This window comes from Strigops habroptila, chromosome 5 (assembly GCF_004027225.2).
Source record: "Strigops habroptila isolate Jane chromosome 5, bStrHab1.2.pri, whole genome shotgun sequence".
Classification (NCBI taxonomy): domain Eukaryota; kingdom Metazoa; phylum Chordata; class Aves; order Psittaciformes; family Psittacidae; genus Strigops; species Strigops habroptila.
This window is the reverse complement of record NC_044281.2, coordinates 66,370,236-66,396,262: the sequence shown is the minus strand read 5'-3', so window position 1 is coordinate 66,396,262 and position 26,027 is coordinate 66,370,236. Positions and strand designations below refer to the sequence as shown.

The window sequence follows — 26,027 nt, the reverse complement described above, 5'->3', positions numbered from 1 at the left end:
GAGATATGAAGAGTTTTGCATTACTTATTCAACTGTGGAATTCCCCACTAGCATCAGTCTAATACTGCAAACTGTAATTAGTAAAATTAAGTCAGTATGCATTACCTTGTATGTGGAAATGGTATAGTTTTACTATAAGCACTGACTCTTATACCTAAAGTTATAGACAAAACCAGTATCTAGCATATAATCAGAAGAAAATTGTCATGTTGTGACTTTTTACATCCATTGATTGCAGGTTTTCTTGCATTGCTCAAAGACCCAAACTTGTTCAAACACTCAAAACCCTGAAGGAATGAATTTCAGTGTTCAAAAGATATGGGCTATTTGAGATTGGCTGCGTGGTGAATTTTAGAGTAGAAAACTCACCCCTTCCTTCAGAGGAGTTTCCTTGATACAGTCACATCTTTTACAGTCATATAAAAGGCAAACTGAAAATACAAATAAGCAAAAATGGCCATTCAAAATGTAAGTTTAATTTCCAATAAAATTAGACTGTATAATCTTTTTCCTAGCTCAGTCCTGTACAGCATGCAATTTGTGATAAATGATGGGGAAGTAGCAGAGAGACTGTAAAATCTCCCCATCCACTGCCACTCAGCTGTAACTATTCATAGGCATACATACACATATAACTGAGATATTAGTTGTCATAATCTTCCCATTTCATTTCCTTTTTCTCCTTAGAAAATTCTGGTATGTGTTCAACCAATCAGTTCCCGCTTAATTTTGGTCCAAATCAGAGAAGTCAGCCTAGAAGACTGACCTCCACATTTTCATATAAATTCAGCTGTTGGCAAGTGTTGACATGGCACAGTGCAGTACTATGTACTTGCTTAGATCTCAAAAGCACTATAGCTTTAGAAGATCAATGTTTTCTTGGGCTAGTTGCTTTGCTGATTAAGCAGAGTAAGTTGCCCAGGGCAGAACAATGTAGTAATTCATCCTTATTGCATTTGGAACCTGAGTTAGCATGGATATATCAGCAGAATCTTGCATTCTGCCATGTAGGCTGACCCTCCTGATGTGGAAACAACTCCTGAAATTTTCCGCATTATTCTGCCATGAATGAGTGAAATCCTGGCAACAAAGAAATCAGTAGCAAAAATTCGTGGAGGTTGTTGCCATCTGGGTGTTACCACTAGATGCCAGTTTCATTATGTTAGTGACAGGGTACATGTCTTTTGAAGCATAGGCCAGGTCAAAAGCACAGCCTTATGTTTTTGTTGCAGGGAAGGATGAAGAAAAATTAATGCTTTGGTGTTATAGTCCAGGAAGGTTCTGTGTTACTGCACAGACACTTGGTTTCTTAGCTTAGGCACCCAAATTAGATGTTTCATATTAGATCATATAGTAACTTCCGTTAGTGTGGAAACTGCAAATTAATTTCATGTTTAGCTTTTTCTAGGCCTGATGATCACACATACCAGCTATTTGTTATCTATCCTGTTTTTTTACACTGTCTTCTAGATTATGTAAAATGTTCTTTCCCTTTATGGAACGACATTAATTTTTTTCTGAAGTTGAAATTTCTTTAAATCAATCTAGCTGAAGGATAGCCTTTTAGCTCAGGTTCAGCATCCTACAGGCTCTTCCTATAGCTTTTAAGTTTGAAGTCAAGCCCTTTATCACCCTATCACCTTGGAATCTGCCTGATCTGGCTCATACAGTGCTTGTAGTGAGTTTGCATGACCCTTTTTTCTAGGAACTTTACCTTTTCTTTTGGTACTTTAAAGATGACAAAAAACTGAGAAGCCTTGTGCCAATTTAGCCTTCCCAGGAGAAAGCTTCCTTATTCCCTACAAATACTGGTGACTTGGATGGTCCTATAACACAAATTTCTTCTTGCTGTTATATTCATTCATTGTGTACCTCATTTTCCTAGCCCAAGAAATGAGTTGCAGAAAGAAACCAGTACACACTTGATGCTAACCTCCTGCACTGTGTAACATCTCCCTGAAGGAATTGGGATGGACAGAACATAACCTGTGGTGTAAACAAAGGAAGCCGAGACTTGCAAATGGGAGAAGGTAAGAGTTTGGCTTGAGCTTAGCCTGGGGAAGGGGGAAGAAGGCTGTTTCTATAATTGTTTAATTGCTTACATTCCCCCCCCCCCCCCCAATACCTGAGTCACTGATTAGAAGTTTGTGTTAATTTGCAACAAATTACATTAAGTAAAAATACATTCCTGAGTGTTAAGACTGGTTTGCCTGTGACAGTATTTAATTTCTTCAGATCTGGAGGCAAAGTCTGCAAGGAAACTTGAGCTCATAAATTCTGCTATACTTTGGTTTTGCTGCCTAGTTTGCTTGGGACATTCCAGCGGTACAGAGTTGGGGACAGCTGGGAACACCTATTTCTGGATACCCGTCTGGGAATAACGCCTATCTAGTTTACACCCTTGGGCTAACTCAAACCTCTGTCCTCTTGCCAGGTGACAGAACTAAGAGTCTCAGATATCTTATGTGCACTTGTATTCTTAGGAATTGCCTCAGATGAACTTTCATTCCATAAACATATTACGAATTTTTAATCACCAGACAATAATTTTCTGCCTTGGATCCTAATTCTCCACTGATTTGCACCTCATGTATTAATTTGCACATAAACAGAGTGAAATTAGGTGATAAATGAAACCAGTCCAGTTTGGTAACAAATTGCATACCCTTGGAATAAGTGTAAATTATTGTGATGAAATGCGAAGGAGCAGGGAACTGAACCCTATGAAGTGATGTTCGTCTGACTGCTTTCCCATGATGTGGAAAATATGAAAACATCTTTTTGTACGTCTGTATAACTTTTAAAACATCTATGTGTATCATCACATAATACCAGCCAATAATAAACATTTAGGGCCTGATACTGGCATCTTAAGATATTAACAACCAGCACAGTAACAGTTCTTCAAACAAATTATTTTTATTTAAGTAATGACAGCTCAGTGTAAGCACCAAAATTTTTGTCAAAATAGCCTTTTTTCTGAGCTAATGACCATTAATTACTAAGTGGGAGTGGTATCATGTACCCTCCAAAACTAATACTGACTGTATTCTGATGAGTACACTAAAAAACAATTTTTATATGCACTGCTTTTAATGTAACATTTAGCATCAGTTTAGGAATCAATACTTAATGAAAATAAGTATTCACAGAATCATAGAAATATTGGTTGGAAGAGACCTTTGAGGTTCATCTAGTCCAACCTCCTGCTCAAAACCAGACTACTGCCAACGCTGGATAGTCAGCTATGGCTTCTTAATGCAAAAAGAGAGCATATAGGAAAAGAAAACAAAAATAGCTGCCATAGGAAGATGCTATAGAAGAATATCTTAGGGATGAGATCTCTAAGGCCAAGCCTAGCTGTAGCTAAAACTAGGTAAGGACATAATGAGTAGCCATAAGTGATGCTACCAGTATGACAGTAACAGAAGGAAAATGCAGGTCTGTTGTTGAAAGTGTCTAATCCTGTATTATGCTGTTTCTGAAGCTTTTCATTTGTTGACTAAGCAACAGCATAAGCATTCTTGATGGCTAGATTCACAACACAGGATTACATTAATGAATCAGATACATTATTTTATCTAGTTTTACAATTTGCTTTCAGTTTGTAATGTTAAGTTCTGTGTATATCAGTAGGATCAGAAGCGGATTTTAGAGGTTTCCCTATTTCTCCTCTGTAACTAATTATACGTCAAGTTATAATAGCACTCTACATTAGAGAGGAGAGTCATCTGTTATCACAGTGGCAAGCACAGTAGTTATAAAAGTTGTATGTTTCCTGTTGATACTAGGCTATAGTTCATGAAACTTCAGCTGGTTACATCTAAGTTAGTGGAACTATATGAATTTCCATCAGATAAGGACTTGACCCTCCAAAAAATAAACATAAAACAAGCCTCAAGTTGCTAGGTGATAATGCATTAACAGGTTGGGGGGGAGTGGCTTAGGCTTTTAAATATTTTCTAATTAAAATAATTAAATAAAAACAAAGTAATTCTGATATTTACAAAGTACTTAACATTCAGAAACTTATTTTTTCCCTATTGTCTCAACTTGTCTAATTCATTTCTTCCTTTTGTCTGCCAGTAAAAGTCCTTCCCCATCCTTAAAAAGGAAGGTTTCCAAACAAACTGTTTTGTACTCAGACCACATTCTCTTCTCAGTGTTTTCTGTGCCAAAAGAAAATGACGAAGCAAATTCTCTTAGAATTTGGAAAGACAGCATCTGTCTCTAGCTTTATGCTATATGCTGCATTACAATTCCTTTGTTCCTTTGCTTCTGCACACGGAAAAGTTTGAATTTCCCAATGATGTCAGTATTGGCAAACATGCTGAATTATTGTTAAAAAGGAGCCCCAATAGAGATTCTGAAGTAGCCACAGTTTTTTGTTGTGAGTTTGCTTCCATCATTATAGTTCAAGCCTGTGGGAAATTATTTTCAACAGTTTTGGTGCACGCATGCACTTGCTCTCTTTTCATCCTCACTCATGTTCTCTCTCTCCAACACTCACGCACTATGAGTCTTAATTTAGAGAAAAAAAACCTGAAAACCTTGAAAAATAAATTATGGGACATGCACATGACAACAATAAGAACAGGTTTTCTGACTGATTATATCTATCCTTTATTAAGAATGAAGATGTCCTGTTTATTTTTTAGGTTTTGTGATGTGACTAATTTTTATAGCTATTTATCAAATACTACTGAAGTAATCTGATTAAAGTGCTTTAGATGAGTGCCCCATGTTTCTATACTCTGTCAGTGTACTACATTCTATTCTGTATTCTTTATTTTCAGCCTATGACTGAAATAGGGGCATGATTCTTATCTGTGCATCATGACAATCAAATATACTTTCAAAGTGAACAGTTCACTCCCTCATTTGTCCTAAAAGTGAAAGGCCAAGAGAAAAGCAGTGAAGTAATGAACAAACATCCTTTTTTATATTGTTCCAAATCTATTTTCACAATGAATAAATGAGGGGACTGGGGAAAAAAAAAAGTTTTAGAGGACAAATACTTTAAAAAATGTGTATTATTTCCAGCACCATAAAATCAGATTAAATGCAGCTGGTTTTCTGTCTGTCATCTAAAGAAGTTTGTTAGTTCTAGAGTCTGCCATGACTAAGAGCTGTCATTCCTCATCAAGTTCAGCTCTGAAACCCTAAAGCTCAGACAAGACAAGGTGACTGTCTTGTTAGAAAAGTCCCTGAGGGCATCTGGGTGATTATCAGACTCGGAAGGGCAGCCTAGTTCTTCTAGATGAGTAGCTTCCTTAAGGCCTACTTTTCCAGGAATTAGCACAGATCTGCTTACTGTGGGCTTCATAGCAGATAAAAACATCTTTCTGAGAGTTGGAGCTTTTTAGTAAAAACATGACAACATAACATAGAGGAACTCTTGGCAGAACTCGACAGCTTGGTGTCATTTGAGTACTTGAATGAAGATATTGGTTGACATGCAAGCAGGGTAGAAACTGCTGCCAAGACTAGGTTTGGACAAAACTCCTGTAGGTATATTTTGCAAGGCATCTTTAGAGTGGGTAATCTTTTGAAGTGCATTTAGACTGGGGGAAAAGGAAAAAACAAAAGGAATGTGAAAGAGTTTTAGCCTTCATTAAATTCACAGAGGACGCTGGGAAAGCAAGAGAAAGAATGGAAACAGATGTCTTGAGAATTGATAGCTGTTTAGGGCAATAGTTTGTGTGGGAGGTTGGAATTTGGTGGGTTTTTTTGTTTGGTGGTTTGTGGTAGTTTTGTCTGGCGGGTTTTTTTTGGTTTTTTTTGGGTTTTTTTTTTTACTAACTCCTTGAGGAAACAAGGCTTACTTGGCAATGCTGTCTCTCTGGCTTTTTCTTCATCTAGTCACAATAACCCATAATAACATTTGAAACGATAACTACTTTCAAGCAAATTTGAAATTTACTTAAATTCCTGTAAGATCTGTGGAAACTGGCACTTAGATGCAGGAAATTTATTCAAAATAATGTCCCACTAAAGGAAAAGCAGGCAAAATACACCTGGGCCTTTGGAATAAAGGTGAGGTTCTTGTTGTGTGTAAAGCTCGATAGTGGGATCAAAGGATACAAATTCATAGGAAGGTTCCATTACTTCTGCTATTTATGACTTTTTTTTGTTTGTTTGAGAGGACTTAATTTCTGTGCAATACTGAGGAAGGAAATGTGTAAACTTTTAAGATCACATTCTTCATGTTGGAAAGAGATTGTCTTATAAACACTCTTAGATGCTTGGTTGTCTGCAAACTCAGTTTTGGACTGTAATCCTTACTGCCACGTTTGAAGATGGACATTTCTTGGAATAAAATTTTGGGAAATGCAAACTGTAGTGAATCATATTATTAATAAAGTCAAAAGGTGCTTGAAATGTTTATCCACTAAATAGTTCTAAATGGATTATCTTTTTTTATAGCCTTGATACAAGCATGTCAGGAGCTACAGTTGTTATTTGCTTAGAATACAGAACCATAGAATAGCCTGGGTTGGAAGGCACCTTGAAAGATCATCTGGCCCAACCTTTCATGGCAAAGGGAACCTAGATGAGATTATTTATCACCCTGTCAAACACCATCATGAAAACCTCCAGCAATGGGGACTCTACCATGTCGCTAGGGGTGTTCTTCCAGTGGTTGTTCTCACTGTCATAAGCTGTGAAATTTCTTTCAACTATTAATAATCTGCCTTACACATCACAAAGATATTTCAAGGTATTAAATCAATTTCTTTCCCTCTAGTTAAAGTCTGACTAGCTAAGCCTAACTATTCCAGTTATTACAAAGTTTAAGAAACCTGTTAAATCCAAAGAAATCTGTATTTCTGATTTTCTGAATTGAAAGGTATTAGAAAAAGAGAGATTTATTTCTTGAGTTAGAAGGTTTCTAGGTTTATTATTTCTGGAAGGAGGCTTAAGGAAAGCACAGAGGACTTCAAATTAAGACATGCAAAAACTGAATTTAAATTAGAGGCAGTCGTTGGTAACACAATTATGTTTACACAGTAGGAATAGCTTATTAAGGAGATGTCATAATGACTGTTTCCAGCAAGTGTGGAGTAATTGGCTTGAGTAGCCACTTGATGTCATCCTGGTGCTACAAAATTTGTCTAAAAAACATTTAAAACCCCTTGATTCAGAGAATTATTGTTTTAGTGAACTTGGCTCATCTATATTTCTAAAGTTTTTTTTCACTTCTCTGTAAACCTTTGCTTCCCCGCCTTGCCCCCTGCAGTCACGCAGAATCTGTTTAAGAATCCTCCTGACAGAATATTTAGTCTCTTCTTTTTTCTCTGACTTGAAACAGCTGCAAATTTTTCAAGAAAATCTGACTCTCACTTATCCCTCATGTGATTAGGTTGATACCAACAGTTGCATTAATTTGTTCCAAATACTCTAAGAATGCTATATGAAAGATGCGCAGGAAACATTTCAACAGTTTGAGCAATGGTTTTGCTTCCAAGATTATTCAGCTGTGTTAAGCCACCTCTGTCTTTTTTCTCTGACCAACAATAAAACAGACAGTAACATTTTTGTCCAGGAAAAGCTGTTTTCTCTGTGGCATCCAACCTGATATAAAGTAGTAAAAGGTCTCATTTAATCATTGTGTGTTTCTTTGGTAGGGAGGTTTGAGGGAGGAAAGGATGTCTGTCTCTAGGATCCAGAACAAAATTTTTTTATGGGCTTGGTGGCAACTAATTTTCTCTGACACTTTCACACTTCCATCAGAGTAAAATACGCCTGATCTCCTAAACTATCTTTTCCCTACCACTCTTCCTCCTTCTACCAAGGCAGAGTCCCTAGACCAATTAATTATCTACTTTTTCTTTTTTTAAATTTTCGAGTACTTGTTCTTTTCTCTTAACTCATTCTGCTTTTTGTACATGTTCTCAGTTTTGTGACTCTTAGGCCTGTATTTTCTATCACAGAATTCGCAATATATTCCCACAGTACTCCCCTGGAGTTTTAAATATTTGCTTTGGCAGACCGCACTTTTTCATGACTACATTATATTTACAAGAGATTACAAGTTTATTTTGTCATTGGAAAGTTTCTCAAATTCTACCTCATTATTGTGTAATCTAGATCATTTACAGTCTAAAAACTGATACAAGAACACATTTTTTAAGTTCAAGGAGTGAACAAGTAAGCACACAGGCTCACTGGTAATCTGGCAAACCATATGTAAGGAACTATTACTTATATTTCTGTACATGTTTGTGATCCCAGCACCTTCTCTGACAGCTGTCTAAGAAAGATAAAGCCGAGACTGAAAGAGTGCAGATAGGTGTTGAGAAAGTGATTAAAGGTATAGTAGTACTTCTATAGGAACAAAGAGAGTCAAAAGAACCACGATAACTCGGTCTGATAAGGTGAATAATAGGGATTTGATTGAGGTGAGAAGATTTGTAAGAAATGACTACTGTCTTCTTTTTAGCTCTATCTCAAAGTATGAATTAAGGAGATAAAGTGAAATTAAAGGACAAAGGGACTTATTTTTTTTTTTTTTTTCCTTCACCTGGAGTATAATCATTCATTGGCATTTGCTGTTTCAGGAGGTCATTGAGACAAGTCAGGAGCTGATTGTAGCTGCCTTTTAAAGGTTCATTAATAGCAATTAGCAGAAAATTTTTCCTTTGAATTTGCAGAACACTACTGAATGAATCAGATACAGGTTAAAAAACAAGGACTAGAGCACAATGGTATGTAAAAAATAGTAGGTATAAGAATTAAAGAGAATACCTCTACTTGAACTCCCACAGATATTTATGGTCACACAGCTTTTTTGGTTGCCAGGATGGGAATGAATATGGTTGTTTTCATCCAGGTTTATAGATAAACTTTTTTTATTTGCTGTTCTCATTGACAGCAATTTGGGTAATATTCATCTTACTTGAACACTGCTAGTGTAAATACTTGCAAATGTTAATTCTTTTGCAGATTTCAGTGAATGGAAATGGATACTTTTAGGGCATGATTTGTATTATCTTGCATAGATGTCTAAAACAGGCCAGATGAATTGTGTTCCAGAAGTGAATATTTCTTCCCCTGCTGCATATTACTTCTTACTGAACAAATCTACACAATAAAGTTATATGCAGGTAGCTACAACGTAAACATCTAAAGTCAGGTAAGATGAATCTCCTGTTGTTCATTGCTCACAGTTGTTCACAACTGTCATTTATAGTTGCAGTCTTGCAGAATGTCAAGAAAGATTATCTACAGCCTCTTCTGCATCTGCTTGGTGTCTCCATTACATAGATTCTTCTACATTCACTCCTGAAAAAGTGCTATTACAAAATCATATAGCTTAATTATCCTCGATGATGGGTTTCATCAGATATTTATGGAAGCAGTCCTCTGTTTGTATTACAAAGTTTTAAAATGGGACTATTTGAGCTCTGCTAAAACCACTGTGCACAAGAGCTGGCTTTTTTGTGTTTTTCAAAATTCGTACAATAATATGTTTAACTGACAAAGTCCTAGTGACTTTCCAGTTGCTGCTAATCCACTTGGAGTTCTTAACTACCTAACAGCAGTCTGCATACTGCAACTGAATTTTGTAAAATATACCTCTGTTCCTGCAGACAATATCCCGTGTCCTAAGATTGATCTCATTTATGCAGTAGAAGTTTTCTGTCACTGTAGCCATCAGGGGAAACTTGGAAAAGGTGTAGATGGAATTTGATACTATGTATTTCTCCTGAATGTATGGGCAGATGAGAATCTGGTTTCTAATGGAGGTAGATGGCCAGCTACCAAAAGCATTTTTAGTGTTGCTTTGATCATACTGGTTCAGACATGCATGGTTACTTATCTGTCTACTTTAGGTTTTGTGTGTGCCCGATTGCCTTATAATCTTGAATGATTCATCTTTGCTACACTTCCGTGAAATAGGAACCCTGCATTTTCTAAGTGGGGGCAACCTGTAGTTATTCCATAGTTCCTTAAGTATGTTGGAAGGAGAGCGTCTACTTAGTGCACTATTGCATTCTTCTGACTAATGTCTTACAGAAAAGCTTTGGGATTCAGGAAAGCTTAAGTGATTTGTCTAAGACTGCACAGAAAACACAAGTCTTGCTACATTGAAACTGTTAATACTGTTAGACCTAAATGGTTCTTAGCTCTTACTGCAAGATTTTGTCAGCATTGATGAATCTTAAACTTAATATTTTGTATAATTCAGTAGTTTAGAATATTTTTCATCTATCAAGCAAAAAATTTTAAAAATCTGGCATATGTAAACTTGGCTAATTTAAGCATTTAGATGACTTTAAATAGTTAAAATATAGATGTCCTGGATTAATAGAAATTTGAAAAGAGATAAGATTTTCTTAGTTCATATAAAGCAGAATGAAAGTAGAGAAATGACAATTTGATGTATGAGAAGCAATATATGAGATGAGACTGATAAATTATCTTCTGATATGTTAATGAATTCCAGATAGAAAAGTTGACAATATGATGATTTATTGAGATTTTAATAAAGTAAATTGAAAATTGAAAGGTGATCTGAGTCAAAGAATCCCCAGGAATCCTTTGAAAAAATAATTAGGAGTTTGAACATTTAAAGAGGCTTTTTATAGACACAGACCCTGATATTCACATATACACACATTTGCATTTTAAATAGGTACATCTGAAAAAATCTACTGAGCCTACAGACAGTACCGGTACTCCTTATACTTGCATAGAAATAAAAAAATTTTAAAATACTTATTTAGAAATACTTACTGTACTCCTGTATGCACTAAAAAACCCCAACTGCATTTAGAGCCGGGTGCTTTTCAGCCACCCAGAAAATCCTGCATACCTGTTTGATACTGAGGAGTAAATATGCAGACAGATGCAAAAATACTTGAACAAATCAGATATTTGTGATTAAAATTTAGCTTTAGTCAAAAGGAAACAGTTAGGTAGGACTTCTTCAAGGAAAGCGAATTCTGAAGTGCTATTTTTTTCTGGTTTGCTTTCCCACTAGAGACACAAGCAACTACCTGTAGAAAAAATCAGAAACTATAGCTGTGGCAGGAAAAAAAAGCAATTGTAGCTGTCGGCTCAGAATGCTGGCCATTCTAATTAACTAGGTGAAATTTATACAGCTAAGATGTATCTTCAATATCCAAGAACAGCCAACATGGCTTTAGTTTGTCTGAAAAATGTTCTTATTGGTTCAGCATCTGATTCAACATATCTGATTTTTAATGTTCATATTCTAATTTTCTAGCATTAGAAGCATATTATATAAAATAGGTTTGAGAGATAATTCTTATAATACAAAATTTCTAAAGCCACCAGTATTCTATTTATACTACAGTGAATATTCAAACAACATGGATTCATCTTAAGAGGAAAAATAATCTGATATATCTAAAAATAACAAGGTAATGGATGAGATTCAACACACTGAAATAATATATTTACACAAAACACATGAGAAATGTACTCCACTTAATTTTATCTATCTAATGTTCTCCTTCTATATATTTTTTTTACTGCTCAACTCTTTCTTTCTTTTTCTCTTTTAAAATAAAGATCTATTTAGCATTTGTTGATCCCTTCCCAGCATCTAAGTAAATCTGCATCTTAAAACAATAAATTCTAAGTTTTTCCACATGAAATATGGCCACTGTTTTATATGTCTCATGTATCACTGCAATGCTTTTAATGTTGACTTCTACTGTGGAGTTTGAAATTTCTCTCAGTATAGCAGCTCTATTGAATGTCTGCTTTTGGAGTAAATAAATGCATGTCTTTTTCTCTCTCCCTTCTCAGATGTTTCCAGTAGTTTGATTTCTCTCATTCCCTCCCATTTATTGAAAGATATGGAATCATTGCTTTTAAGAAATTTGGAAGAGAATTTATTTTCTGTTCCATTTTTCTTTGTCAAGGTTTATCAGTAGACCAGACTGATAAAGCACCACTGATACACCATTACAGAGAACAGGGCACCTGTCCCTGGGGATGTTTTGCTCACAGCAGAGGTATAGGCACAGTATGGTTGTGTTCTGTCTGCACAGTTCAGAGAGCTGCTTACAGTCTTTGTGACTATGTATGGATTAGTGCAGAATTACACGTGTAAATGATGCTAACAGTGGTTCACATCAATAGAGGTATTGTCTACAAAGAGAGTGTGGCTTTTTTATTTTTATTGAAAATTCTATAGCGTCATGTAAAGAAATTGTCCCAACAGCACTTGCCTTTCCTTTTTGCAATATTTTCCCTGGTTAAACATGCATCAATTTAACTACTACTGAAGGAAGGCACAGTAAATTAACAGCTGGCTGGTAAGCCTGGAGCTTTGAAGAGAAAACTGCTCCTTCCTCTTTACAAAAAGCTTTGAAACAAATCAGTTTCTCTTCAGTTATTTGGTCACAGTGATTGAAGTATGGATAAACTGAAATAGACATCACTTGCATGGAGGAGAGATTAGGACCTACCAGCACACACTGCTGGCTTCCAAAGACCAGAAGAAAATTTCACACTGTAATTTTTTATGAAGTACCAGAGCACAGGTATTTGGTAGAGGATAAATGAAAAGATTATCAGAAAAATGTTGTTTCCCACCACTTTAAAAAAATTGATCTTTCATTTGTTAATGTGTTTATAAATGCAAACTCAGTGCCATTCCCCTCCATAATAGGCTTGATAACTTCTAGGTATCATTCATCAAGAAAACTGTGCTGGCTCTCAAATCAGACATTTATTAAATTATGCAATTTATACTTCATTCCCATAGGCAGAATGCCTGATAGTATTGGACCACGAATAAAGCTCTAATATGATTTAACTTCTTTCCTGCGTAAACATATAGGAAAGATTCATGACTAATAGCAAAATCCACATGAAATGTGGATAATCCAAGTAATCTAAAGAACACTATAGGGCAGAGATTGAAAGTTTGGAGTTTCTGTTTAAAGCATGTTGCACAAATCTTTTTCAAAAACAGCATGTTTCATTAAGAATATATATCACCGATTATTATTAACAAAACAATAAATACCCTAGATTAAAAAAAGTGTGTGTTCATCAAGTTTGATCTAAATGTTACAAGTTCTGACCACGAGCCAATTTCAGGTTAAATTAGCAGAAGAATTTGGCTTTGAATCATGCCATTTAGCATAAAATTAAATGAGGATCTGATGAATAGAGGTTTGCCCCTATGATTCATAACAGTTTACCTTACCACCTTTTTGCATCATCTCCTCTCTGATACTGCAGATGCAGATAGCTGTCCAGCTAATTATTTAGATAAGAAGTGTGTGATGAATCTCTCTCCAACTTTGCCAACTCCCACATTTGAGGTTCAAGTCTCAAGGTAATTCCAGCTAATTGCTCTTTTTGGGATTTTTTCCCAACAGTTTCAGCTATTGGAAATTTGTGAATATATTAAATATATTAGAGTAAGTATCTTGGCTTTTTTTTTTCTTTTTTTTTTTTTTAAATTAAAGAAAATGCCCATGTTTTCTGGTTGTAGAGAAAGAAAAGCATGGATATATGGCACTAGAACACCCTGAAGGCTTAAATATGGAAGTAAAATCAAACCAAAGAGTATAAAGAAATTGGTGATTTTTCTTTTCATTCTTGCATTTCTTTGGGACTGGCTTGTTTTTCTAAGCCACCTGGGATGGCAGATGGTGCCAGCATACTTTTGAACCTAGTTAATTTTTTGCATGTTTTTGCCTAGCATTGTGTCTCACAACGATCTGGTTTGGTTCCTATACTTAGGTATACAGGACAATCTTTTACCAGGAGTTTGAGGACAAGATGGCCTGAGTTATCATTAGCATAATCTATATCCAGTTGCAACTAAGGAAGACATGCAATTTTTTTCCATTTATATGACTGAAGTATGTGATAAAGATGAGATTAGCCAAGACAGATTCCCTTCAGATTTAATTTATCATGATTGGTTCAGGCAGGAGGTCTGAAGAAAGTGGTGTTTCCCTAGGCCTTTTGAATTGTGATGAGGTACCATTCCTGCAGGCCAGCAGGTTGTGCAGTCTGAATGCTGTTATTGACCAGAGGCTGCAATTCAAGGATCTGAGGGCACTGTTAACTTTATTGCGATGAAAATGAGATCAAGTTCTGTTCGAATTCCCTGATGATAATCATGATGCATATCTTTGTGAAATGGCAGACAGATTAGAGAAATATATGAGGTACATTGGCCAACTTGCATAAATGATCTGTTGCCTGCAGCTGATTCACTAGGCAGTTGTGTGTTCTTAATGCAAGGAGAGATTAGCAGAAAGGAGCATGACTCTTCACAATGTTTTGCTATCAGTCTCAGCTGCCTTGTAGCCCAGGGTTTAAGATTTTCCATGTTAATATTTAAAGTCCCAAGGGGATTGCATCCCAAGTGCATTTTTGAGCTTCTGATGCCCTGTACTCCATTTCAATCTTGACGGTTAGGAGAGAGGGATTTTGGGCCTGAGGGCTTTCTGAAATGGAATGAGCCGAGCGTGTACAGACTTTTCCTCTGGAGTACTTTTCCTCCAGAGCTAAAATGTGTCACAAATTTATAGTGTATTTAAAAATATGCTTTCCACCTATAACTGGAAAGCTTTGTGTAACAATACTTTTAGTTGTAATTACTTCAGTTAGTAGTTATGATTTAAAGTAGCAGATTAAGGAAGAAAGACTGGAAATTTTGTAATCATATTAAAAAGTCATCACTCTTTGCCTTGAACATTGCTGATGAAAAATTACTAAAGGTTTTCAGCTTACTGCCCAGTGTTTTTGAGAATCTTCGAGAGGCCATTATGCTTGCTTATTTTAAATCATAACATATTAAATACTTCAGACAAATAAGACTTTTATGATTTTCACTTGTAAAATGCACAAAGGGCAAGCTACTAAATGTGCTCAGACTTTTTTGCTAAAGGTATCTTTATTACTCGACTTATATTTCATCTGCCTGTCATGACTACAAGATGAGCAAATCCAAATTCATCCTCGCATCCGGTGAAATCCTGACAGGTTTACTCATCTTGAGTAGGATATAACTGTATCTGAGGTCCTACTGAAGACACAGGTATTGCGAATAAAATACCAGAATACAGCACATTCAAATCAATGGTCCAGATTCGCAGCCTTAGCTCAAGTGTTATGTCTTACAAGTAGGATTGTGTTTCTGGTGAAAGGCTACAGATTCAGTCTCCTATTTGTTTATTTTGATCTTCCTATCAATAAGGTACTGTAAATGCTAAAATGTTTATTCAGACTTTTCTATTACTCTTATTTTTGGCATTGTATTATACTATGTATAAATTAGTTAGCTATAGTCTTACAAATTTTTCGAACCAGTACTACACTTAAGTCAATTATGTAAAGTTTGTCAGTTGTTCTCGCCAAGCTTATTACCACTTAAAAAAATACTGCTGCACTGTCATTCTTTGATATTCAAAAAGACCTCAATGATCATCAGTGAACACAACTTTAAATCAGCAATAATAAAAAAAAATCTTTGTTAGTTCAGGTAAAATTCTTTCTAAAGTAAACCAAAACTATTTAGAATAATTACTTTGTGTTACTGTTAGTATTGAAAATACTGTATTTATATTTATTTTATGAACTGGTGGCTTAATCTGCACCGAAGGCATGTTGGAAAGTGTTGGAATATATTCTGTCATTTGGTTCAGCTTTAGGCAATTACACATGTAAGCATAATTACTACGGTACTCTTTTTTTAAAACATATTGCTCTCAAGTTTGCACTTAATGAAGCTGCAATGTATCTTCCTGACCCTTATTTGAATTGAATTAATAGAATATTAATTTATTTTAGATATGCCAGAAGCATCATCCTATTACTAATAAGTTGAAATAGACAGCAGGAAATGCAGGTCCCTTCCTAGCATTGCCAGAATGCATCTCTGTGTGAATCCAGCTATCTGGGTGATATGTTGACAGAATGAGGCCAGTGATGCAAATAAAGGAATGTCTCCTCCGCCCATCTCCTTGCAGTTTATTGCTTGTCATTGCCTAACTCGCTGGCTAGAATTTCTGCAGAAAAAATCAAATTAAGAGAGAAATAGCTTCTATATTAGTATTACTATCAAATGCTTAATTTGTGTATTGATAAGAGTACTTACGTTTCAGAACGTACAGTTATTTCATTTGGCTTATCAGCCATCTAAGACTAAAGTAGTATTATCTAACTACAAATTAGTTTAACTGCAGTCAGTGTAACTGACTGAAGTCAGAGCCACATTATTGGAGCACATGAATCCAAATGCTTCTTCTAAATATAAAACATTCCTTTTTTTCTTTTTAATGGAAAGTGATTTTTTTTTCCTATCCCCCCCCAAACATCCACAGTTATTATACTTGCTATGTGTGTTAGGATTAGCTATTTTTTCCTAATTGCTTGCAAGTTTTTAATCCGATTCGCTGACACACTAACACAGCACAGAGACAAGATTTATTTTTGAAAGCCACAGTGTATGTTTCAGGGTTGGTTTTTTTTGCTGGTTTTGCCTTTTTTTTTTTTTTTTTTTTTTTTTGAGGAAAGCTCAATTTAAGGTCAAACCTGTTTATTCTACAATAGAGAAAAGCCAGAATTCAACAGTAAATGAAAAAAACACAGACAAGAATTTATAGAGAAAAAAAAATCCCAAAGATAGTGGGTGGCTGGCAGTGAAGTTGCATTTATATGAAATAAACATCCTGGGCTTTAGTGTTAAAGTGAGGTAACATAATCCTGTTCCCTTTGATAATAATATACAGATGATCAGGATAGGGAGTCATACAAGCATATATAACTGTACCCAATATTTATTTGATAAAGAGGATTCACGGACAAAGGACCCTAACAAGATAACAAGCTCCTGTATTTTCTGGCTCATTGTATCTAGTAGCTACAGAAAGCTGGATTAGTATATTTTATTCATATTTTTCTGGGTGTCTGTATTTATCCAGAAGAATTACCATCTGAAACAACTGTGGTTTTGGACAAAAATAATGGAGGGCCCAGCACTTAGTGAAAGAAATTAAACATGGCTTCCAAAGGTAGTTTGCTGTTACCAAAGGAATACATACTGGAGTTCAGTAAAAGTCTGTCCTGTGGGTAAAGTGAGGGGAAAAAAGGCACCTAACTGCTCATTTCCACCCAGCCTAAGAACTGGAAAAAACCTTTTTCTCAGATTGAATCCTCAATGCGTGTTTGATGGAAGAGTGAAACCACCCTTCCCAAACACACGTAAGATGTTGCAAGCAGTCATTTGGATGGCTGAAACAGCCCTATCTCTTTATATATAATTTGGAGCACACAATTCTCACTATGATTCAGCAGGTACCCATTTTAAGTGACCACAGTTCTATTTCATATGCCATTTTTTTCACTTATGTAGAAACATAAGACTTAGCTATCACCCTACTCAATAATTGTACTTTAAAGCAAATGATTAATATTGTGAACTCTGCCCATATCACATTGAAAGCAGCTGGCAAAAAGGGTATTTCGTATGAAAATATTTTTTCAAGGGAGAGGTGAGAGAGTGTGACACAAGTCCTAAAAGAAGCAAAAAGAAAATGAACAGTTTTCTAATGCTGCTAAAAATATAGTAACTTCTGAATGGTAATTTCTGATTTAAGGCATTGAAACCAAAATATTTTAACTTCTCATATGAATTTGAATTTTAAAATTGCAAGGTTTTTATTAAACAACATAGAGGAGGCTTTCCCCTCTACATTTCATTTCCCCAAGGAAATGAAAACATCCAAGAAGTTTATTTTGAAAAGTATGAAAAACAGTTTACTTAAACCCTGTTCTGCTATGCTTACTGTGCATAAACAGGCCTTAAGTATCTGACCCATTAGCCATTTTTTTTCCCAGAGAATCTGTTCATCTGTTTTATTCATTTTGTCGTATGTACACAAGAACTTAAATCACATCAGTGTGGGTTGCCTGGCACATAATGGACGAAGCTTACTTGGAATCTGAGAATAAAACACTCATTTTTCACAAGGTGAAAATATTAAGAGCAGTATATGATGCCAACTCACAGAAGATGCCTAGTGCATGGCCTAAACAGACTTCAGTTTATTAATACAACAAATAATAGGTTACAGATAGCTCATATAGGAACTGTTGCCCCTGGTTCAGTACGCCTTCAACAGGATCACTTCAGTGCACAGCTGTAGATGCTACTTGGTTTCGGTTTAGGCTGCGTCTATTGTGCAAGCTGTGTATGGTGCGTGCTTGTGTAACTATAGCATATGTTGTTTATGAGCCTTTAATCCTTCTTCACTCAAGGCAGCAATGCACCCCATGTAGTTTACAGTTTTCCATCTGTGTCACTTGTCTTGAGTTGTAGATTTGTGTCTTGGCAGAGTACAGAAAAGGTATCTTCAATCTTCTCATGACAGTTGCACAGCATTTTTCTAGGCTGGCAGTCCTTGTCAAATCAAAACCAAACCTGCTACATCTAGTGCTGCAAGTTTTTCCTACAGAATTTTAAAATGCCCAAAACTTAGTTTAGAGAATTGTTACTTCCCATCCAATTTGCCTTGGTAGTACAGAAGCATTTCACACAGGGACAGACATAATATATTCAACCTTTCCTACAGAATTGTAATATTCCCTAGTAAAGTGAAATACAGGGTTTTAAAAATGTATATTCACATATGTCCCTAATAGCCTAATGATTGTAAAGTTAATTCAGGTATGTAGAATACCTAGATAAATCCAGGGAGTAGCATGTGACTTAGTCCTATGCATTGTTTTATCAGGCCAACCATAATTTTAATTTGTAACTGTGCCATACTATGTCAACAAATATTTAGCAGAAAAGGCCTTTCAGCTCAGGTTTGATTGCATTTAGTTGCACTCACCTTATTTTCTCCTATTGCAAGTTCGGCTGATACATCCTAGATGTATCATAATGGAAAGTTTATAATGGATCAAAATGTTCACATCAAAAGAGTTAAAAAATAAGAAAATCTTGGCCAGTCTGAGTGGCAAAGGGAATGGATTCTTAAGTATCTATCCTTCCCTTTTATTACTGCCATTTAACTTAAATCTGCAAGTCTGTGCTTTTGGGTAACAGTGAAAGAGTTTAGAATAACATCCTTCCAAATAAGAAAAACTAAAACTTAGTCACATTACCTAATGAAAAGAGAGAAAATACGGAGATTGTTAAACTATTATGTCCCTACATAAAAATGTTCTTCACTGAGAACTGTAATAAACAGAAGTAATATTTTTAATTCTGGTATGATAACTCTACATTTATTGCAGTGTGACTCAAACCACCTTTTTATCTCAGAGAAAACAATACAAAACCAGAGAAATGCCCTTTGAGAGAAAAAAATGCACTGGTAAAGACTTTACATAAAGATGTTTTTCTTTAAACACTTACTGAGAGGTTTTTGTAATGGAACTAAAAGAACACACAACGTAAAAGTTTAAGACCATTCTGCATCAGAAAATAGACTTCATAGTACTTGTTACACAGGCTAATACACGAGATACTGTACATTTTACATCATATCTATTTTATCAGCAAAGTATGATTTATGTCAGTGTGTTTTAATCTGTTGTATTTTCCCTAAGTAGTGGATTCAACTTCAACTAGTAATTTATACCTTGCAGTTCTGTTAGCATCTTGCATTCCAAAATTTTTCAGGAATTGAGGCAAGCTTATTTCACTGTTAATTAACCTTAAAGACATGACAATTCGTCTACAATCACAGAATGATACTACAGAGTCTTTTTATCCACTGTTAGCTCTAACTTTTAAATTTGTTTTATAAAGTTGCAAAACAGTTTAACAAGTCACATTGAAACTTGAAATAATTGAAGCGAAGTTATTTGGCTGGTAACTAAATATTGGCCATTAACTACTGGCAATGATTACTGTTGCTAGGCAAATTATTACCAATTTTGATTTCAATGTGTTTGTTCATTTCTACAATAAATTTCAAACTTTTGAAGGAAATGAAGGATCAAATCCACAAGTATAGAAAAAAATAGTTTACAAGAGTATAATCTTTACTTAAATAATTTGTTTCTTTCTATGCAAGGAAATATTATTGTGATATTGTTATTGTGCTACTCTTACTATGAATCTATGAATCAAGATATTGGTGTTTCTTTTTTTTTTTTAACTGTGATCCCACAAAGTAATAACTTTTTTTTTTTTTGTACCACACAAGAAATTATAGGGATTATTACAATATCAAAATTTTTGTCCAACTCACGAAAGCAGCATCTAAATTGGCAAAGGGAATAAGCAGTCAAACTTGCTGGAAACAACCCAATTTTAAAATTTTTTTCTGCTACGCTCTTGAAATGTGCATGAAGACTGAAAACTCTGTATGCAGATGCAGTTCCCTACAATAGTCAATCTACTCTTTCTTCAATGCATTTTATAAGATTATCTATCGGCTTTGTATCAAAAAGATAGCGAAGGAGTTGATGTTGTGTAGCAGCATACAATGAAGCGCACTAAGCGTACACCCTCTGTAAAGTTCTCCACCATGGAGAACTATGGATATTCCAAAAATGTCTCTGCTTTCATATATATTCTTTAACAGGAACTGTAAATGCTCTATCAAGGCTAAACTATGAAAAAAAAGACCAGAAGCCAGCCCAAGGCCTCTGAGCAGTTAGATACAGAGGACACAACGAAAAAATCCAGCCCTCTTGGTGGTAAAATAATGGGGGTGAGTGCAGTAGAGGAACCTTTTTGTTTTCTTCCCATTAGTTAAGTGCTAAGAGCTCTTTTGTGCAAACCCCTACCACTTGAGCTTCTCAACACTTTTCCTTTATGTATTATAGGTAATATAGGTAGTCTGTATAAAAAAATACTAATATTAGACTTATCTAAGTATTAAGTGTGAGTGAGCTTCTTACTGTGGCAAAGGCTAAACTGATACAGTTATAGCTGCAGTTGTTTGATATTGTTAATTCTTAGTGATATTAGTGATAACTAAAGCATTTTAACTGAAAAAGGAAAGGAATTGTTTTTAAAGTGAAAGCTTAATACTTGTGGAATGCAAAACAGCATCAAAGAGCTGCTCAGATCATCGTAAATTCTGCAGTAGTCTTACACATGTGACTGTATCATCTGTTTCAGATGCTCCCAAAACCCTTTGAAACAACTGCATAATCTTTTTAAGCAACCTTTCCACATGAAATTTATTCCTGCAAACACCTCTTGAGAATCAGGTAATGAGATGAAAGCCTGTCAATGACCAATTTAAGAAAAGAATAGGTTATAGTTTGCAATCAATTGTGGAAATTTATATGAGATATTTGTAATTTCTTAAATTGAGATCTGACTTGTTAATTAATAACATCTTTGAACTGATTGTGAGCCTCCAGTTCTTTCCAAAATTTGACTACTTTTCAATTCCAAGTGCCAAAAATTGAGTGCTTTTTATTTCAGCATTACTGAACTATGGCTCAGTGGATCTGCTTTAAGTTGATCTGATCTCCCTCCTGAGGAGGAGGAAAGGAGGGTTTTCTTGAAGACAGTAAGAATGGAGGTGGTCAGGCAGGACTGCATGAGATAGATAAATTTCTCAGACCACAAAATGAGAAACTGATTGAAACAGTTTGTAATGTTATAGTCTGATATATGTATTGAATTCTGTAATGCAGAGGTTGAGGTTTTAGACCATTCACCAAAACAAAACTTTAGATGAGTATCTTGATTTATGTAAAACCAAACCAAACAACCCCTCACTCAAATTATAATATGCATAATATATTTCTTCTGGTATTAGTAAACTCTAAAGTGATCATTGAATTAATTCCATCAACTCTGTCCTTCCCAGAAATGCTGAGCAGGAATGAAGAGTGATAACAAATCAAGTAGATATATGCATCACTAATCTATACAGATCAGCTGTCCTTGAAATGTAAATTCCAGAAAGGGACCTGCATTTTCAAAGATGCATATAGCTTCTGCCAACTGGTGTTCCTGCATTCAACTCGTCTAAAGATCTGCTGTAAACTTCAGAGAAGAAAGAGAAAAACTTGATGCCTGCAAGCACAAATATAGAAAGACATTAGAATTTTTTTTTTTTCTTGGAAGCCTGTGAAATTGAATGTGACATATAGACATGTGAACTCTTCAATTACCGGTGAACTACCTGAAACCTTTGTTAAAGCATACATTCTTTCCAAATTAGGTCTTGGGGGGAACCCCCCCCCCCCCCAAAAAAAAAAAAAAAAAAAAAACCCACCAAAAACCCCAAAAAAGAAAAGAACCTTATTCTTACTCAATACTATTTGACTCATCATTGAAAGGAAGCAAAACAAGAACAATATGAAAAGTTTTGAAATGTACAAGAAACAGAAAGCAATGCTGAAAGAAAAACTACAATCTATGAGATATACTGCTGGTATGTTGCTACCTTCAATACTATATTTCTGAAACTAGTGAACTGGAATGAGTTTCATTCATCACTGAGGTTGCACTGGTCAGAAAGAACAGGCTGTGTTAAACAACATAGGGAATCTGGATTTGGGCTTCTGTTATCAGGTAAAAGTGTTCTGCTCACAAAACATGAAGTGTTGGTTCAATGTAAAATCACCCTACTGATTCAGAGTTCAGAATTTTTCTGGAATAAGTTTTTACTTGACAAATGACAAGGCATTGGTAGACTGCACCACTGTAATTACTGCAGTTTCCCTATCTAATGTCCTTGTAGAGATCATATAAAACCAGTATAAATGTCCTGTTCTTTGGCTAATTTGAAAGAAATAAATTTGTATTTCCACACCTGATTCGGATCAACTTTATACTTCTGATTAGTGCCCAGATCTGATCAATGATTCAGGATTCTCAGAAAAGGTGGAAGAAGTAAATAACAATTCAGGCTATCTGTAGAAATCAGAGAGGTAGTAATATCATACTTAAGAAAGATAATTTCAGAGGTTAATTATATGCTAATGACAAGTATAATTTTCTTTCATGTACACCCATACAAGTAATGGAAGAGATAAAGAATAAGATTTATAGTATTATTTTTAATGTTTTGTATTTATTGAGGGAATATTTGATGAAGGCTATTTCCACATAATCTGGCTGGGTTTGATTCTGTCCAGCTTCAGTGGAATACTGCTGTACCTGCCTAACGTATATGTAGCCCCCTCATAAAGTATTAGAAGCCTTAAAATTAGCTCCGCAATACATACCTTTTAGCCTGTGAAGTGGAAGACTGAATCTCATATTAGGAACATGTGCTCCTATAGGCTGAACAGTGGCTTAGACAGAAGGACACAGATCCAGGATCCACAGCAGTGTTGAGTGGAGTTTGATGCTGCGAGGATCAGAGTGGGCCCACACAACCATAACTCACCAGTGTTCTGAGAAGCTTGAAGAGGAATGCACCTAATGAATGCTTCTACTAAAGGGGTGCACCAGAGTTTCTGAATTGCAAGGTACAATGTCAAACAAGCACATCTGCATCTGTATTTCTATCTGGCACCATATTTAACATTTTGAAGTTGATCTTTGGTATTGAGATATAATAACATGTTTACATGAAAATGGAGAACAGATGAGTACAATACCATCAAAAAAACCAAGTAAAAAATTCCTAATGCAGGAGTATAGATAGATGTTTTTTATATATAATCCAAGTATATCATACCTAGCATATGGAACACCATGTCTTGAGATATACAGCATAACAAGACGTTATTTTAACTGTGAGAACATCCCATGGTCTGCATTAGAAATGACAAAATAAAAATACCCCATGCTTTAGAGGGCAAGCAAATTTTTTTTTTCCTTATCAAGAATTGGTGTGCCAATGGAGATGTGTAAACTAAAGCCAAAACAACAGAATAACAACAGAATACAAACATGATCCATGTGGTAGTACTAATGAGAAGCTTTTCTATTCAAGAGCAAAGCAACATAATTTTTATAATCAAATATTTGTACGGTTCCTAATATGAATAATGTTTTTGCATTTTTGTTGTTGGCCTTTTTTTTTGTGTGTGTGTTGGTTTGTTTTTTTTTCTTTAGTGTACAGAATAACAGTGCAAATTGAGGTTGATATTTTAATTTCTTTACATTCAAAACTCTCACCTTAAACTTCAGACAGTTCATATTCTTACTTTGTTTGGAGATATTTTTATTTTTATTTTTATTTTTTGCAAACCCAAGATAGTAAGAGTGTAGTTTAATACTAATGATCTACAGACAGGGAGCTTCTATTTCACCTATTCAAAACCACAGATGAAATAGATTCCTTTTATTATTAATTAATTCAGCATTAGCAGTAGATGAATTACTTATTGGAGCCACTATGTATGCACCTGTTTTAACATACAATTTAACTTACTGTATGAAAAATTCTAGAAATCAACACCTCTATCATTGTGCGTGATATAAAAAATACTAAGAACAAAAAATACAGAACAGGTAGAATAATACCACTTCAAATATTTACATTTTTACATGGTTAGAAGCAGTCACTTTTCCAAAACAGCACAAATTTTGTAACAGATGCATATCTGAAAGACGTCTGCTGAAGTCAATGTATTTGCATGATGAGAAGATGAAGATCAGAATATGATTCACAGTAATCATACAAATGTGAAACTTCTTTTTCCCCAACCTAAAGGGTACCATTTCAATGAATGAACAGGTATGTTATTCCCATGAACCACACTACCAGTATGCTAAGTTCTCATAGTATGAATCTCTGCAATTTAGAAAGATATGTTTGAAACAGTTTGTTGCAGGCCCTTTGAAAGAAACACTGATTCCAAATGCATTAATGCCAGTCAAAGGAATGATTAACCATCCTGTAAAATTTTGCATTGTGCTCTCTGAAGTAAGAATACAGTTGCTCTAAAACAGTGCTGTTAACAAGAGGATGGGGACGCCCTTTGGATTCATGTAAACATCTCTCCCTTCCGTCACTTCTAATGCAGTAGAATCCCTTGGTTTGGTTAAAATAAAAATTAGAAGACATAATTTGGGAAGGAAGATTTAGAAATCTTTCAACTTTCTGTAACTCAGGAAGAGGGTCCTTGATTAAAGTATTGCCATCCACTATGTGAATTTGATCCAAACTGAAATGCTTAAGCCACTTTTCCATATGAACATCATATAGACTTCTCTGAATAGCTTTGTATTTGGTATTAAGTGCTCCATTCTTAATAACAATATCTTCAAAAAGCTGAACAGGCTTGTGACTTTCTACTCTGTTGTAATATACTTGGGTATAGTCAGATATAACTCTCTCAGTGGGATCTCTCAGAATGAGCAGCAGTTTAATGGAGCTATTCATGTCATGAATTCTTCCTGGAGCCTGTGGTGATGTAAAATAGCCCGGTGTTTTCTCAATTGTAATTTGATTTCCATAAGAAAATGGCATTAGACTTCTATACCAGTCTATTCCTTTCACATAATTTTCATCCCAGTCAAAGAAGTGGACTTCTGTAGCTGCCACCACAATATTAGGATGAATATCCAACATTTCCAGCAAAGCCCTTGTCCCTCCTTTACGAACTCCTATGATGATTGTCTGAGGTATTTGTCGGCTTGTGCCAGGAGGTCTCACCTGTGCTGAATAGTGTTCACTTTTATTGCTGAATAATCCTACTTGTGACTTCAGTGTTTCCAACAGTGCCCCATTCTCAACAGGAGCACCCTGAGCATGAGTCAGCAGAAGATAAGCTGACACCAGTAGGAAGGCCATGTGTAGAGGAATAATTAGTTCAAGATAATGTAATGCTTGGCTAACGAAAGAATAGGTAAGTCCCCTCTTGAGCTGGCTGGCAGAACCCGTGGTAAACACACAGCAAGTTTCTGAAGCATCTACAAAATATAAAGTAAGACATGTCAGTATTTCTAAATGCATCACCAGTTGGAAATTTAATTTACAATTCAATTCACAAATCTAATCTGTGATCACAACAGAAAATTTACACAGAAGTTGTTTGTTTTCCCTGACTTTATTTCAGCAGAACAAAAAAATCCACGTGTGTTTTCTTCCTTAACCCTAGGTGACCAATGATGGATGCTAACCCTTCAACAGCTTGTACTT

At 35.3% G+C, this 26,027-nt stretch overlaps 1 protein-coding gene across 4 annotated transcripts in view; it reads right to left on the bottom strand.

Annotated features, from left to right (window-relative positions):
- Window positions 1-18,108: 18,108 nt before the first annotated feature.
- Window positions 18,109-26,027, bottom strand: part of LOC115608949 (heparan sulfate glucosamine 3-O-sulfotransferase 1-like) — a 61,572-nt gene continuing 53,653 nt past the window's right edge. For 3 of the 4 annotated variants that reach the window (XM_030488520.1, XM_030488519.1, XM_030488521.1), the window contains exon 2: window positions 22,394-25,798. In XM_030488520.1, the coding sequence (XP_030344380.1) occupies window positions 24,750-25,679 (930 nt within the window). In that variant the 5' untranslated portion in view covers window positions 25,680-25,798 and the 3' untranslated portion in view covers window positions 22,394-24,749. Of the gene's footprint in view, window positions 22,001-22,393; window positions 25,799-26,027 lie in introns of those variants that run through there. The other variant, XR_003991694.1, reaches the window with a different exon arrangement.